Source organism: Vigna umbellata, chromosome 1, assembly GCF_029865625.1.
Source record: "Vigna umbellata cultivar VRB3 chromosome 1, Vumbellata_1.0, whole genome shotgun sequence".
In the NCBI taxonomy this organism is placed as follows: Eukaryota; Viridiplantae; Streptophyta; class Magnoliopsida; order Fabales; family Fabaceae; genus Vigna; species Vigna umbellata.
Window position 1 is genome coordinate 38,818,476 of NC_142165.1, and position 16,259 is coordinate 38,834,734.

At 31.5% G+C, this 16,259-nt stretch overlaps 3 protein-coding genes across 4 annotated transcripts; 1 reads left to right on the plus strand and 2 right to left on the minus strand.

Moving 5' to 3' along the window:
* Positions 1 to 218: 218 nt before the first annotated feature.
* Positions 219 to 5,848, plus strand: LOC124843973 (Rhodanese/Cell cycle control phosphatase superfamily protein). The gene is made up of 8 exons (XM_047320815.2): positions 219 to 602; positions 848 to 901; positions 1,967 to 2,116; positions 2,335 to 2,497; positions 4,119 to 4,210; positions 4,579 to 4,682; positions 4,994 to 5,266; positions 5,370 to 5,848. The coding sequence occupies exons 1-8, from the start codon at positions 267 to 269 to the stop codon at positions 5,512 to 5,514; spliced, it is 1,317 nt and encodes a 438-aa protein (XP_047176771.1). The 5' UTR covers positions 219 to 266; the 3' UTR covers positions 5,515 to 5,848.
* Positions 5,849 to 8,949: 3,101 nt separating this feature from the next.
* LOC124843990 (uncharacterized) lies at positions 8,950 to 10,207 on the minus strand. Of its 2 annotated transcripts, none has more exons than XM_047320838.2 (2): positions 9,663 to 10,204; positions 8,950 to 9,378 (listed from the first exon to the last, which is right to left on the minus strand). In XM_047320838.2, the coding sequence occupies exon 1, from the start codon at positions 10,041 to 10,043 to the stop codon at positions 9,678 to 9,680; it is 366 nt and encodes a 121-aa protein (XP_047176794.1). In that variant the 5' UTR covers positions 10,044 to 10,204; the 3' UTR covers positions 8,950 to 9,378; positions 9,663 to 9,677. The 2 variants fall into 2 exon arrangements, with proteins under 2 accessions (XP_047176794.1, XP_047176795.1); XM_047320839.2 differs by lacking the exon at positions 8,950 to 9,378 and adding an exon at positions 9,385 to 9,532 and having other exon boundaries at positions 9,663 to 10,207.
* A 5,056-nt stretch (positions 10,208 to 15,263) lies between these two features.
* Positions 15,264 to 16,116, minus strand: LOC124843991 (universal stress protein PHOS34-like). Its single transcript, XM_047320841.2, has 4 exons — positions 15,917 to 16,116; positions 15,725 to 15,825; positions 15,532 to 15,653; positions 15,264 to 15,463 (listed from the first exon to the last, which is right to left on the minus strand). The coding sequence occupies exons 1-4, from the start codon at positions 16,104 to 16,106 to the stop codon at positions 15,376 to 15,378; spliced, it is 501 nt and encodes a 166-aa protein (XP_047176797.1). The 5' UTR covers positions 16,107 to 16,116; the 3' UTR covers positions 15,264 to 15,375.
* Between the last annotated feature and the right edge of the window lie 143 nt (positions 16,117 to 16,259).

Sequence of the window (16,259 nt, forward strand, 5' to 3'; positions counted from 1 at the left end):
GAAATTTTGGAACAGTTTTTTGAATTTCTAAAACATGAGAACAAGTTTTCAGAATAGGATGCATACAATGAATTTGAGAACAAGTTTTTAAAAATAGAATTTATGGAAGAAGATTTTCAGAACATATATAATATCGATGGGTACAGGAAGCAAAAGCCGAAAACAGTAGTTGGGCCTGGGCCTTGACTATGATCCAAGATTTCTATTAACAGCTGGTAGACAGAGAGACGGTGGGTGAAGGTGGTATTGGAGCGGCAAGAAAAAGGATGAGGTGGTGCAGAGAGGTGTTCTCTGTGCGTGGGTCTGGGTCGGGTGCTCATGCCATTGCGCTGTCACTCGCACCTATAGTTACTGCTTCCTTTTGCAGCAAAAGTCTTGTGTTGCCATTCCAAAATTTTCCTTTCAAATTCAAACTCACTGACTCATCTTCTCTTGCTCTCACCCATCGTAAGCAGCTCTTACCCGCTGCACTGTCACTAACACAGCCCTCTACTGAAAGGGAGGACGACTTTGATTTTGTGGTCGTCAATTTCTACCATTTTGTGTTCATCCAAGACCCACAAGCCGAAGTCTCCAAACACCGTTCTTTCTTGGAATTGCAGGTTCGCTTTCCTTTTTTTTTTTTGCTGTTACGCTTTGCCTGTTACCACTGAATTAATTCTGGTTTTCTCAACAAAGTTGGATATAGGAAGTATTGCTATTACTAAATATTTTCCTCTTCGTGAATGTATTGTTCACCCATGCTTTGATAAACAATACGTCAGAATCACAAGTGCATTGTTTGACCCGAACCCAAGTTCATTTCGAATCCTACCTTTCCCAGTCTGTAACTTCTATCATTTAGCAGGACCTCGACATCAATGGAAGAGTCTATGTGAATGAACAAGGGATTAATGCCCAGGTAAGTTTTGCTCCAGTACTATTTAGCAATTTTGTCATGAATAGTATGTCCATAGAGATATATTTTCTTTTTTAACCTGATTGGAAATGCCAAGGGTAATGGGAATTACACGCAAGAGTTCTTTTGCATTATAGATATGAAAAATGGCGATCTTACACCCCATTTTTCTAGCGTATGGGTGGATAAAATCAGAGATATAAGAAAATTAGGCTAACAATAAGATGGACGAGAAATAGAATGTATGATTATAATAACTCTGCATTTTCTTACGGCACTACGATGTTTATAGATGTGGCTACAAGATATCCTTACAATATTCCAGGGTCTACATATATGTCTTTCTGATCTGATGTGTGATAAATGATAGTCAAATGGCACAAAAAAACAAACTAAATGCCCCTTCATATTTGCAATGTAGGGGTTAACCTTAAGTCATCTCACAAGGGCACAAATCAGTTGATTCCAATCTCACTAAAACACTACTATTAGGGAATTTTTTAGATGCGATTATAGTTTTAGACCTATATCTAGAAAAACGACTAATGAAATTCGTAACTAATTTTACCTTCCTTTTTAGGAAAGATATTTGAGAAAATCTTTGGGCCTTGACTATTCCTAACTAAGGCCCATCCATCCAGTTACCTTTCTAAAAGGGGTACTATCTGCCTAATTTGAATCTGATTTGAGTGGGTTATGTCCATTTATAAGATGAACAATCCAAAGTGTAGCTCCTGCAATTTCAGTTGCCATTGTGTCATGAAAATACTTCAAATTTGGATGAGGCTGTGACAAACAAAATTAAAGAACTTTTCTTGTCTTCGCAAAGACCTAAGAAGTGTCCAAATTCAATATTTGTAGTACCAGTTATGACCTACACAAGACAAATATGTTAAATGACTATCAATATGAACGCTAGTGAAGATTAACAATTAAGTCCATTAAGGCCCACTGATTCTGGACTCACTTAATATCTCAATATTAAGCCCAAGTATATGTCAATTTTGTACAAATAGGTCACAAATAAATGTCTCAAGTATGTTCTGTCAATGTGATATATTACTGCAGTATAGTGGACCATCAAAAGATGCTCTGGCGTATGTCAACTGGTTAAGACAGGATAACAGGTTTTCTGACATATTGGTTCAGATATCTCCATCAGAAAATGGACATACCTTTCCAGCATTGAAGTTGCGTTATAAGCCTTCATTGGTACAGGTAAGATGTAAAATATTCTCTTACAAATTAAGTTTGTTAGGATTACCATAGCTGTATTTCTTCTGGTTTTGAAGCTATGATCTGTTTTTTCTTTTGAGGGCAATCAAATCTCATCTTCTGGCTCGGACTTCAGTATGCTGTGGCTGTATAACAAATGAACAAATTTGTGCATTTCTTTATCTTCATGGCATGTTTATGATTCTCATTTTTTTTTTCAGTTTGAAGGTGGTATGTCACATCTTCCGTTGCTTGATCCTTCAATGCGTGCAATAGCTTTATCACCAGCAGAATGGAAAGAAAGATTGGAAGCAGTCAATAAAACTGATCTTAGAGCAAAAGATTATCATGACAGAGATTTCATTCTATTGGATGTCAGAAATGGTATAAATTCTAAAGTTCCAAAGTGAATCTACCATTATTTCCTTAATTTAAACTTTCCTCCCTGTTCTATTTCCTATATTAAATCATATCTTATTTTGGACTATTTGGTGCCTGAATCAAATGTCATTTGTAATTACTTGTCATTTAAAGAAGAGGTCCTGATGAACACCAATTTTGCTGAGTTATCATTATGAGATAATCTGCATCAGTTGTGACTTGCGAGAGAGGCGGGATGTGAATGGTTTTTAGTGACAATCTTCTGCCTTATATGCAATACTTTAAAACAGTGCAAAATTTGAAAAACGCAGCAATGACATGTACAGACGAGTGATCTGGCCATGTAATTTGCAGGATTTCATGAGAAAAGTGAAACTGAAGGCCATGGTTTGAGCAGACCTTTAGCATGCATGGATATATTTACAGACAGCCTAAACTGCCTTTTTAGTAAAATATTACTTGAGAAAGATTAGAGGATCTAGAGGGAAATTTATGAATTACTTGATTTTAGATTTCATGAGAGAGAGGGAAAAACATATTGTTATTGTTGACTGAGTCTATTACAGGAGGGAAGGACTATTTCTATTTACAAGAAGCTTATCCTACAAGACTCTAAACAGTTGTAGCCAGTTGTCACATGATAACTGGATAACTAAAATCCCATAACTAATTCAGTTAACTGCCTTACTGATAAATAGAGGTAACAAACTGAATGAATTAAATAAATTTGTTTTCAGATTATAAGGTGATTCAAGGTGTCTCCTGCAAACTTGGTGGCATTGAAAATGACATGATACAAATGGACTAATTTTGTCTTTAAGCCCCAGGATAGTTAATGGACATGTTTGCTTTTCAGTTGTAGTAACTCAAACCCTAGTTGAATTCAATTGACCAAGACAAAAGTTGAGTTCAACTACGATTTTGGTTGTTCCAACTGAAAAACAAACATTTCAATCTCATATTATCTTCTATAGTCTATACTTTCCTCTTCGAATTATTTGGCAACCATAAGGATCACCTAGAGTGAAGATTGGGTACCTTGTCCCTGAGTTGTTGCAGGTCATAAGCACAATGTTCTGGCTGGGTAACACAAGGAGTGAGTATTTTCTCTCCCATGATTAAGGGTGTGCTTGCATCACTCTCTAACTGCACTGAACGTGAGTTAGAAAGTTAGATTTGGTTAAGACAAACATAAGTACATTGGTCACACATTCGTGGGCAAAGTGTTACAATTGATATGTTTATTGATTGCAATTTTTAAAGGGAACCTGATTTTGCTCCTTAACTGTAAAAGTGTCTTGTTTCCCCATGTCACCTAAAAGGGGTGAGGGTGTAATTATAGCCTTAGTCCTAATCTGTACATACTTATATTAGTAATAACACACGAACCTGGTTCAGTCAATGACTAACATACATGGAGTGTCCACTATGCAAATATACGTGTTAAAAATGTAGGAATAGGCTTCTGACCTATCATTTTGTTTCTTCTGCCCTTGGTTGATATCTTCAATTCATATTTTTAAATATCTCAATATATTTTCCCTTTTTTGTTATAAATATTTATATTTATACTTGTCCTAATTATAGGTTCCAACTTTAATACAGTATCGATGCTGTTGTTCAGGTTATGAGTGGGATATTGGACATTTTCGTGGGACTCAACGACCTAGTGTGGACTGCTTTAGGAACACTTCTTTTGGTCTTTCTCAGGAAGAGGTTGGGTCATTATCTGATGTCTCAGTGCCTAATGTGGACTGATTCAGGATTGATATGGTCTCTTGATAAGCTGAAACTTGCCATCAAGTTGTATGGCTTTTTCTTTTAATCAAAGTAATGCTTAAGATCTTGGTTTTTTTGCATTGAATTTAACATTGTTATTCACTTGGAAAAATAACATTTTCCATTTATTAAATTGCTTTGATTAATGTGGCACTGTAATTGTCAAATCTGATTTCATATAGACTTTTTCTCATTCGCTATGAGCTTTGACTAGATGATAGGTTGGGATCTGTGAGTCACTAATTCGAAGTCTTATCTCTCCATTATGGGTATTAATGTACTCCTCTCTGATATGCCCTCTTTAGATCACTGCTTCAGATCCTTTATCAAACGTGGATAAAGAAAAGGCAAACATATTGATGTATTGCACTGGAGGGATTCGATGTGATGTATATTCTACAATACTAAGGTAAATTATTATTATTAGAGAATGCTAACGCCTTGATGCTTTGATTAAGAAACAAAAGTAGAAAGTGATTAACAAGAGGAAAAACATTCGTTACTTATGGTTCTAGAAACAGGATTGGGATAACCTATTTGACCAAAAAAAACCTGTGAGCTAGCCTAGTGTTTGGTCCAAATAAACCATAAAATCAACCTTTTCTCAATTTTTTTCTCTACTTGTAATCTGATTCCTTATTCATAGAACTGAAGTCACGTACTCTTTCTACTCCTTCTCATATTGTTAATTTGGTGCATTGCTTTGATGCCATGTGACAGGAGGCAGGGATTTCAGAATCTATATACCCTGAAGGGAGGTGTTTCTCACTATTTAAAGAACGAAGGGGCTGCTGAATGGGTGGGAAATTTATTTGTATTTGACTCCCGTTTGTCTCTCCCTCCTTCTGTCTACTATACTGGGGCCACAGCCGAAGCAGAATTAACTCCAGTTTCTGGAGATGATAAGTTTGCAAAATGCCATGTATGTAATTTGGAAGTGAGTGAATTGAGACATAGGAACTGCGCAAATCTTGATTGTAATTTACTTTTTCTGTAAGACTCCCTTCTCTGTTTCATTTGCCATTTATTTGAAAGACTTATTTTTTTGCATTTGGTGATTTTCATCTTGTGAAGCATGTTAACCTTTGTCATGCAGATGCTGCACAAAATGTGTAAAGGATCTAAGAGGTTGTTGTTGTTTGACGTGCACTACTGCTCATCGGCTTAGACCTGTTTTAAATGGAATGCAGAGATACAAAAAATGGCACAACTATCGGGATATGGATTTGCCAGAGCAATGACTATTTCAACTTAAATGCTCTTGTTATCCAATGGATAAAGCTAGTTTCTCTATATTTTTGTTGTTTTCCAGCTGGCATTGGTATCTATTGGAACACTATAACCGTCAATAAATTTTCATGTATACAGGAATTGAAGTGATATTGAATTGATGAAGTTTGCAACTCGATGCAGTGAAGGTAAAGGTTGTGATAGTAACATCCTGGACATTTGGTTTACGATTTGAAATGATAAAATTCATGTAGAGTATGTTGTGTAGACCTTGTTTTTCCAATGTCCCGTGTAAACTTGAAATTGGTTTTATTAGAATCTGCTATCATCTTAGGTTCCGCCGTATATACACCCTACAAAGATTATACACTATTAGTTATCATCGTATGTACCATTTGTATATAAACCTTTTTAAACTGTCAGTCGATTTAATGTCTGTATTCTATCATATCAGGACATATTATTTAATTAAACTACAAAAAACATAACATTATGTTACTTATTTACACATTTTATTCTAATCTAGGTGCTTAGCACGAGGATGTCATTCCTCTAAAGTTACACTCAGTGCAACATTGATTATGAGATCACTTGTAGTTATCTTAAATTTTTAATTTACTTAGTAATATTGTCTGGAGAATAGAGCATTTTACTTGATTACCATATGGTTGTGTTTGAAAGAGAAAATTTCAAATTTTAGGAAATTGGAAATGTTTAGATTTAATTTTTTTTTGTGTTCTGTTTATAAAAATTAATTCAAACTTTTTTATTTTTAAAATTCTTAATTTTAGCATGATAATTAATTTTACTATGTACAATAAAGTTATGTGTGTGTGTGTGTGTGTATATATATATATATATATATATATATATATATATATATATATATATTAAATTTAAAACATTAAACTTATGAGAATAAACTCTAACTAATTTTAAATAATTACTAATTAAAAATTAATAAAAATTGATATTTAATAATTTTAAACATATGCATATAGGGTACAGAATTTGATGCATGAATTTGATGCATGGTAGTGTTTATGAATGTTTTACTAACATATGATTACATTTCTTTTAACAGCGTTTGTTCCATGTTAGTTTGTTCCACGTCAGTGTTTATGAATGTTTTACTATGACATGATTACATATCTTTTAACAACGTATATTACACTGTATTGAATTTCTTGAACAAGATATCTTGTAAACGAATAATTTGGACACTTTCTAACTTTAGATTTAAGATAAGTGATTCTTTCCAACTATAGATTTAAGATGAGTGATTCTTGATTATATCGAATATGTCCCACAATTCATGAGGTATGAAGTTAAACAACTATCTGATCCCTAATTTATTTTATTTTATGTATAATATTTATTTTCTCTTTTCCATTGAAGATTTAAGCTCCACCATTAATAACTACAATTTTTTAAATATAACAATCTAATTTAATATTTCATTTTCAATATCAAATATCTACGCACATTTATATTTCAAAAAATGCACTTCAAACAATGTTTTAAGTGGAAGAAAATTAGAATTAAAACATTCTCAGAAAAAAAAATTATCTCTTTCCACTTCATAATAAACAATTGTATGAGATACATAAAAAAAAATCGTGTCTGTATGAAATGCTAAACAAACATTTCAGTTTTTTTAAATTCCACAATTATATGAATCAAATTTAAATTTAAATAACCAAGATTTAACTTTATTCAAGCTAAGCTTAAAAGCACGCTTAAATATAAAGTTTCTAATGTATAAAAATATGTATTAAAAATTAAGGTTGAAAATATTCTAACTGTAGGTCAACTTACATGTGAACTAGCTTTTAGTGTCACGTCGATTAAACACGGGCAAAATGGCTCTTTTTCTGTGTTAGCAAACTCCAGATTTTAAGTAATCCGGAAAACTTTCAGACAACAAAATCCGAATGTTAAAAAGGTGATGTTATCTTTGGGATTAGACAATCAAAATTATTTATTCACTGCTGTTCAAACATTCTGGATGATGAGAGACTTTCGAATATAGAGTATCTTGCTAACAGGACAATACTAAAACCAAAGAACTGAGTCGTGGATTTACAAGCTCTTCTTTCAAGGCAACCAGATATTTCTGAGACTTCCATATAAGTTGTTTTTATACCCGAGAATGGCATATGGACGATCATGAAGGTGTATAACCAAAGATAAGTTCACATGAGATGCTAGATCACAAAGTATAGGTACTTAACCCTTATTTGACCTTATCGATACGTAGTAATGAATAATACAAGATCCTAACTACATCTACGATACACAACCCCAAACCTTAACCCCATTGATGCGAAAAAGCTGCAATTAATCTTACTTTAACGATTAGGCTTCATTCCAAGACCATATCGGTGCAAATTCAAAGGTGCAAATTCAAAGCTGGTGTTACTTTTTTATCGAACATTATAGAAGTCTTGAACCTACTACACATTAAATTTTAGGGTTAAATATGTTTTTAGTCCCTAAACTATTGGCCGTTTCTGGTTTTCGTCCCTCTTTCAAAGTAAGGTACAATTTGATCCTCATTCTTTTCAAAACGTTCGTTTTAGTCCTCGAAAACTAAACACTGTTTAAAAATTTCGAAAAGAATGAGGACCAAATTGTACCTTACTTTGAAAGAGGGACGAAAATCAGAAATGGCCAATAATTCAGGGACTAAAAACATATTTAACCCTAAATTTTATATCCAACCCAAACATAGATAAGCAGTCATACGTAAATATTATGTTTTTGCTGGGCAGGTCTTTTAATAACTAATTATATATGACACAAAAATAGTTAAATGCATATTTTATAATTATATAATATAATAACATATAAGAATACAGAATCAGACTATCTAAATATTATTAAACAAATACAGAGAGGGGAAGTGAAAGAAGTTATTAAACAGATATATATAGTGGGAGAAAATGTAAAAGAAAGGTAAGTTACTCAGAATAAACTTAGAAATCTTAATATACAATCTAATCTAACAAAAATCATTTAGAGAATTGAATATCTTAACTTAAAGCATTGAATATCAAATCCCGATATGGTGACCTCAAGGGTCTATTCATAAGACCTACCGTAGTTATCTCCGTCCCCTTTATGGATGATGAACCTCGCATGTCATGGAACTCAGCCTCCTAGTTAGATAAATTATAATTCATGTCTTAAATATAAGGCTTATGTGGAATAGTCCTATGAATCTTGGGTCAGAACCGAGGCTTCACATATATGTCACTTTTAACTAATATTAACTGCAGGAATTAAAAACAGTATTTTCAAAATTCCAAAACCAAAAACCCAAAAAAAAAATTCAGGAACCGAATAAAGAACACACTAATATTACATAAGAACAAAAGCATGTTTAATCTGCTAGTATTCACAGAGAATACACATTCAATTAGAAATATATTTAAGAATGCGAATTAAAAAAATTAAAACAGATATTATTATACCATATCAAAATTCACAAACTCTACACACACTGCTATCCCTAATTAGCAAGTTTGTCTGTGATTCTAGAAATGAAAAATGAACTTGTAACATAATTTCATTTCGCCTGAACTGTATGCGGCAACAATTTTATAAACCTGGGCTGTATATGTTTTTGTTCCTATTTTTTTGCTTTGTCCTTCAAGTAAAAACTATGTTTTAATATTAGACCCTGGTTGATAATAATAGAAGAATATCAAACAACAAATAAGGATTCAGCAGTGTTACCGAAACAGATGAACTACACATGATTTCACTGAAGCGTAATATTGATCCATTCATAATATTGAAATATCTGCAACAGTATGCGCTACATTTACAGCACCGAAAAATGAGTGCACAGTACATGGCACCGCTACCACCTAGAGTAGAGAGAGAGAGCAAGAAATAAGAATGAATATCTGAAAACGTGGATGACAAGAGTGTTGCGTCGATGATATTGCGAAAACCGAGTTGAAGATAGTATCTGAATTTGAAATAAATATTCAAAGTACAACAGAAGGGCGCGAATAAAGGCTGAAATGGAAATCAGAGAGAGAGAGAGAGAGAGGGGAAGGATTTGAAAGTTGAAGTTAATTGGGAAGAAGAAGATAGAAGGGTTAAAATTAGGGAAAAATAGAGTAGGTTTAGAAGAAGGGTGACTTACAATTGATTGATAGTTTCATTTACAGTAACGATCAGCCTTCTTCTTGACACGATCATCGAGGGCATCCTCAACTGAGTTGAAGTTAATTTTGGGTTGGTACCCGAACTTCTTGGCTTCCACGGGGAAGAGTTGGTCGTACTTCATACGCTTCGCCGCGTCGATGGTGTATTCAGAACCCTCCGCCTGTTTGTCGGTGTCGACAGCTTCGTCAGGATTTGGGTTAGGGTTAGGGCCGGAGTCCTCGTCCTCGGCGGCCGCCGCCGTCGTCCGCTTCTTCTTCTTGTTCTTGCCCTTCTTCTCGATGGATTTGGAGCGAGAGGCGAGAATCCCTCCTTTGAATGCCAATCTTCCTCCTTTCACACGCTCGTACGGATCCGACATCTCAGCAAACACAAACCACGCGACGCGGCTCTCCTAGTCTCTTCCTAAAAGCACGATACAAAACATACAGTCACAATTTCTTATATTTGTTTTACTAATGGCTTTTTTCTGTTAGACAGGCCCATTCATCATCCTTCTTTTACAAAAATTTTGTGAGCACACTTTCAAATTTTCTAAATGATCATTTTATCTTTTATGAAATTGACTTCCTGAATATATCTGAAAATTTTCAGGATAATAAAATTTTCAAGATAAGATTTTCAGAATTTTTTAAATGAAAATTTCAAAATAAAATTTTCAAAAACAGTGCAATGACAACGATAGTGGTGTTTAAGTTTTATACAAGTGACAATAACAGTTTAAACTCTGATGTAATGTAATCATAAAAGGGGTTTTAAGTCTTTTAATATAATTGTGAAAGTACAGTTAATAATTGTTTGAGTGCAACAAGGAATAACCTCTAATAATTTATACCATAACACTTTACCTAATGTATTAATCTATCACACAGTTAAATAAATTATTTTAATTTTATAATATAGTGACAAAGAAAATAGTCAAGAAAATTCATTTAATGGTGTGAGATTTGTCTTTCAAAGCTTAAAAGGAGACTATAATAATTCCAGAAAGTTATGAAAATTAGAACAATCATGTAGATCCAACACTTGATAAGCCAGAAGCATCAAACAGACCACAGAGGCAAAGAAGACTATTGGTCATATTGTAGAACTATGTTATGGGAAATGACAATGATCTATCTCAAAAAATTATCAATTTTACTTTATTTGCATATTATGAACTTATAACATTTGAAAAAGCTTCAAATAATCAATATTGGAAGAAAGCAATGAATGAAGAAATTCATGTTAGTGAGAAGAATCAAACATGGGATTGACAGAGTTACTAGCAGACAAAGGCCAATTGGAGTAAAGTGGGTCTATAAAACTAAGTGCAAACTCAATGGAGAAATTGGTCGCTTTAAAGCAAGGTTGGCAACAAAAGGGTACAAACAAAAAACACGTATTGATTATTTTGAAGTATTTGCTCTTGTAGTGAGATTACATACAATTCATATGATTAGAAATTGGTCGCTTTAAAGCAAGGTTGGCAACAAAAGGGTACAAACAAAAAACACGTATTGATTATTTTGAAGTATTTGCTCTTGTAATGAGATTACATACAATTCATATGATTATCTCTCCACCAGCTCAAAATAATTGGAAAATTCACCAAATAGATATTAAGTTTGCTTTCCTACATGATATACTTTGTAAGAAAAGGTATACGTTGAACAACTTTTAAGATATGAGATTGAAGGCCAAGAAGAAAAAGTCTACAAGTTGAAGAAGGCGTTATATGGCTTGAGAAAACATGCATTCAGGGCTTGGTATAGAAAGATTGATTCTTACTTTGTGCACAATGGTTTTCAAATATATGCATGTCTAAGCATACTCTGTATATCAAATACGTTGAACCTAATCATATTCTTATTGTATGCCTTTTTGTCAATGATTTACTCTTTATTGGCAACAATCCAAAGATAATTGCAGAATTCAGGGAGGTCATGGTTAAAACTTTTGAGATGACAAACTTAAGTCTAATGTCATATTTTATTGTCATTGAAGTTATTCAAAAGGATTATGGAATTTCCATTTCTCAAAAAGAAATATGATGTAGAAATTTTGAAGAAACTTAAAATTGAGAATTCAAAGTCAATCTCAACACCTGCTTGAAAAGATGAAGTTGAAAAAAGATAACAATGAAAGAAGAATTAATTTAACTTACTACAAGAGCTTGATTGGAAGTCTCAAATATTTGTATGCCACTAGACCAGTTATTGTCTTTGGAGTAGGATTGCTTAACATATTAATGGAATATCCACATGCATATCATTTACCAGAGCAAAAAGAATTCTCAGGTATATCAAGGATACTTTGACTAAAGGAATTTTTTTTTATGCTAACAATCATGTTGTAAAGTTAGTGGGATGCACATATAGTGACTAGGCAGGAGATATTGAAACAAAAAAATGCACATCAGTATATACATTTCATTTGGGCACTTGAACGGTATCATGGTTCTCGAATAAACAATCAACAATTTAACTCTCAATAGCAGAGGTAGAATATATAATTGTAACAAGTTGTATTACACAAGCAATAATGCTTGAAGCTATGTGTCAAAAGCAAAATACTTCCACAGTGATACTTTGTGATAACAACTCTCCAAAATATAGTATTTCATGGACGATTCAAGCATATAGATATTTGATTTTACAAAATTCGAGAATTGATAACCGAGAAAGAAGTAGTGATCAATTATTATCCCACTGAAGAACAAGTTGTTGATAATTTTGCAAAGTCATTAAAAATTGAGTGATTTTATAAGTTGAAGAAAAAGTTTGGAATGGTAGAAACTTAATTTAAGTGAGGTAATGTTAAAAATAAGTCAAGTGTTTGCGAGTGAATTTTTCAACACCCAAGAAAAAGTTTGTACAACTTGTGAATGCATCAAACACACTTACCAAAAGCTTGTGTGTGTTCTTTTTACATTTATTTACTTTTTCTTCCATAAATAAAAGTCATTAATATAATGTAATATACGTGGACAATAAATAAAAATCATAAATGTCAGTTTCAACAAGAAAAGGGTGAGTTACAAAATGTCCAACTAATATCAAGAATGATATAATTGAAATAAATCAACGCGATTAAAAAACAAAAATGTTTCCATGAATTTAGTTTTTGTTACACCTAACCTGATCTTAACAAAAAAGAAAAATTAGTTATTAAATTTACTCACTACTTCAATATTTTCAATATTTTGAATAACTTAATTTGTGTGAATTTTTAGAAATATATATTTTAATTATCTTGAACTTAGTGTTTCTATTAAAATGTATAATGTAGAACTTCTCCTTAATAGTTATTTGTTCATAATATCCTATAAAGGAATTGAGAACTTTGCTTTCTTTTGTTAACACCTTTGACTTATTCGAAGTTGATGTATTTAGGTGAGAAAAATAGGATCATATTTAAGTGAAATTGATGGTTAATATATTTAGGTGAGAAAAGTGAAATCATGTTTAAGTAGTATTGATGATAGTTTCTCTTTAAATTGTACTTATTTGAATGACGAGATAATATATTATGTAGATTTTATTTTACTAGATATTATTTATTAATTTAACTTTAACAGTTTCATCTCGCAACTCTAATAAAACATTAAAATTATATATTTATTTTGTATTATCTTATGACACGATAATTGACAACGTCATAATACTATAAAAACGGTTGTGTATTGAAATTTTGTTATATAACTTAGACTTTTTAGCTAGATTATTCAAATATATTAATATTTACTGTTAATTAATATTTTTTTTTATGAATTCTCACTTAATATTATAAGTTTTTGGAAAAGAAAATATTAAAAAGGAATATGACGATGAAGATATATTATATTTTAGTAACTAAGTTTTTAAATTTTATTTTCATATCCAATTTTTCTCACTTTTTATATATTGGTGAATTGAATGTAAATGAATTTACTTAACATTTGTAAATTTGTAAAATTAATAAATGTAATGGTTGATATATGAAATTTAATATGTTTTATAATTGTTTACTTTTTTTAATTATTTGATCTTTATCAAGTTATTATTATATATCATCTTAATATTTATCAAGTTATTATTGTCTTAATTTAATTTGAAAGAAACATAAAATATGTATTATTTTGAAATTAAATCCTTAGTAACATTATATTTTGTTTAATATTATTGTTTTAAATATGAATTAATTAAAATTTTAAATAGTAACAAGATAAATACGTATATACCTATGAAGAAAAAAAATAAAAAAACTCTTCCTACTATGATACATAGTGGGTGAGAGTCAAATCAAATACTTGCAAATACTTTCAAATTACCGAATTAGGGTTAGAAACTAAATTAAGGTTGTTGACTTTGACTGACAGCGTGTCTTCGAGCTGGTTTGTGTTTATGTACTTTAATCACTGATATTGGTTCTATTTATCATTGTTTGGTCCGTTGTTAGATTTTGTTCGTTATTGTTTAATTTAATCTTATAATTTATAAAATAAAATTTATATTTATTTATATATTATAAAATCATTTTATTTCTAACTAAGCATATTTGTCTCAATTTCAAAGGATTAGAATTATCTCTCAAAAAATAACAAAATAGTAATAATAAAAAATTAACCTATTAATGACAGAATTAAGCCGAAAGATAAGCAATAAAAAATTTAGGATTTAACCAATCAAATTTAGTTTAAGGACTAAATGAAAATTTTATAAAATTTAAAAATTAAAAAGAAGGCTAGTATATATATGGACAAACGTCTCCATATACACTTTGAGGAGAAAAAATAAGATGATTTTTGCATTTAAATTAAAATTAATTTATACATAAATTAAAAATATACGAATTTAGAAAAATATAAAAATATTTAACAAATTAATTATACATAAGTAATTTTGGCTTATCAAGAAATTAATTTTAGTTTTTCTTCATTAAAAGGAGTTGATGAAACTAGTTTACCCTTAACTCGATTAATAATTATTTACAACATTTTGGAAAATTTTAAACGATTTCGATCCAATAGATTTGATCTGGTGAACAGGTTGAGTCCTTTTGGTTTTCGCAAAGAAAAGAAAATCATTAACTCATTCAAATCCAAAATTAAAGTATAGTATTAACAATTTCTTTTTGCATCTATTTTCTTCAATTCAACAAGATAATTAACCATTCTCCAATTATCATCATGGTTGGTCCTACTGTAGTTCCGAAGAATGAGTTATTTTAAATCGCTGTAAAAATAAAAATAAAATCAAATATATTGAATTTATGTTATATGAATAAATTAATTTCAAGTATAGATATAACAATACAATATATACATAAATATAAATTATAACGCATATATATTTTTAAAAATTAAATTATTTTTATTTTGTAAAACATGATCAATATAAAATAAGTTTATTTACACTACAGATTAAATTAAAGGGGTACAAAATATCTAATTTAAGAATAGCTCTAGTAATGCATTGTACTTTTATATTTGAGCAATTTTGGAAGTAAAAGATCAAATAATTTTAGTATATGGTAAAGGGTGGAATAATTTATATAAGTATATTTATAGATTATTCAAAGAAAGGGTGGTTTCTTAAAGTAAAAAAAAAATCAAGAGAAATAAGACAATATATACTTTGTTTATAAGATGAAAGGAATGGAAAAGTATAGAAAATAGGATAAACAAATAGAGCGAAAGTACATAAATAATTAAAAATGAGAGAGGAGGTTGATTAATGTCTGAACTTTGGCCTCTTGACAATCATGACTGAACATTGAGCATGACGAGCACAGTGGTCACTCACGCTTCCTAAAACCGCTCTGCAATGCAATCAAATGATTACAGAGTGTTTGTTTCGTAGAGTTAACGAATGACCCCGAATACGTACCTTTTGATAGCTCCGTAGCCATGGCTCCCCATAACCAATATGGATGCGCGGTGTCTCTCCACAGCATCACAAAGCACGTTCCTCGCATCGCCTTCCGCCACTTCCACCGTCACCTCATCAACCTTCAATCCAATCCAAATCGTTAATAATTCATTAATTATATAGATCGTTCGTTCATTCATAATATAACTACCGATTTACTGGCACATATTTGCTTTGCCTTTTCTACAATTTGATTAGCATTGAGTTTGAGCTGCACTTCTACGGCAGGAAATATTTCAGAACCTAAGACACCTGTTGTGAGTTCCATCCATTACCAAAATTAATCAGTAGCCGCACCTTTTGTAATAACTAAAAACAAAGAGAAGAAAGAAACGCTTGCTACCAGGTCCTGCCATGGTGACAGCCGGGGGAGGAGAGGGTTTAGCATTGATAATAACAAGATTGTAAGGAGCATCTGCACCGAAAGGGGTGAAGAAGTGGTCTAGTGTCCACTCCAAGGCATAGTTGCTATGCTCATGTGCGTCCATCGCTAACACCATCACTCGCTTTTCTCCACAACTAGAAATCGCCATTTTCTTTCTACTTTCCAGATGACAATAATTATTAACAATCGGTGGACTCTATATATATACAGCTTTCTCTCAGGTCACAACATGTTTTTCAATTTAAATAACTATTATCGTTATAAAACTTTTACCTTTTGTTTATTATTATTTTTAAATTTT

Excerpts from the sequence above, each read along its gene's own strand:
- LOC124843991 (XM_047320841.2), bottom strand. The coding sequence starts at position 16,106 with ATGGCGATTTCTAGTTGTGGAGAAAAGCGAGTGATGGTGTTAGCGATG. Across the intron at positions 15,826-15,916 it reads TGTCACCATGGCAGGACCTG|GTGTCTTAGGTTCTGAAATA; the intron begins GTAGCAAGCGTT and ends AACTCACAACAG. Across the intron at positions 15,654-15,724 it reads AAATATGTGCCAGTAAATCG|GTTGATGAGGTGACGGTGGA; the intron begins GTAGTTATATTA and ends ATTGGATTGAAG.
- LOC124843990 (XM_047320838.2), bottom strand. The coding sequence starts at position 10,043 with ATGTCGGATCCGTACGAGCGTGTGAAAGGAGGAAGATTGGCATTCAAA.
- LOC124843973 (XM_047320815.2), top strand. The coding sequence starts at position 267 with ATGAGGTGGTGCAGAGAGGTGTTCTCTGTGCGTGGGTCTGGGTCGGGT. Across the intron at positions 2,498-4,118 it reads TCTATTGGATGTCAGAAATG|GTTATGAGTGGGATATTGGA; the intron begins GTATAAATTCTA and ends GCTGTTGTTCAG. Across the intron at positions 4,211-4,578 it reads TTGGTCTTTCTCAGGAAGAG|ATCACTGCTTCAGATCCTTT; the intron begins GTTGGGTCATTA and ends TGCCCTCTTTAG.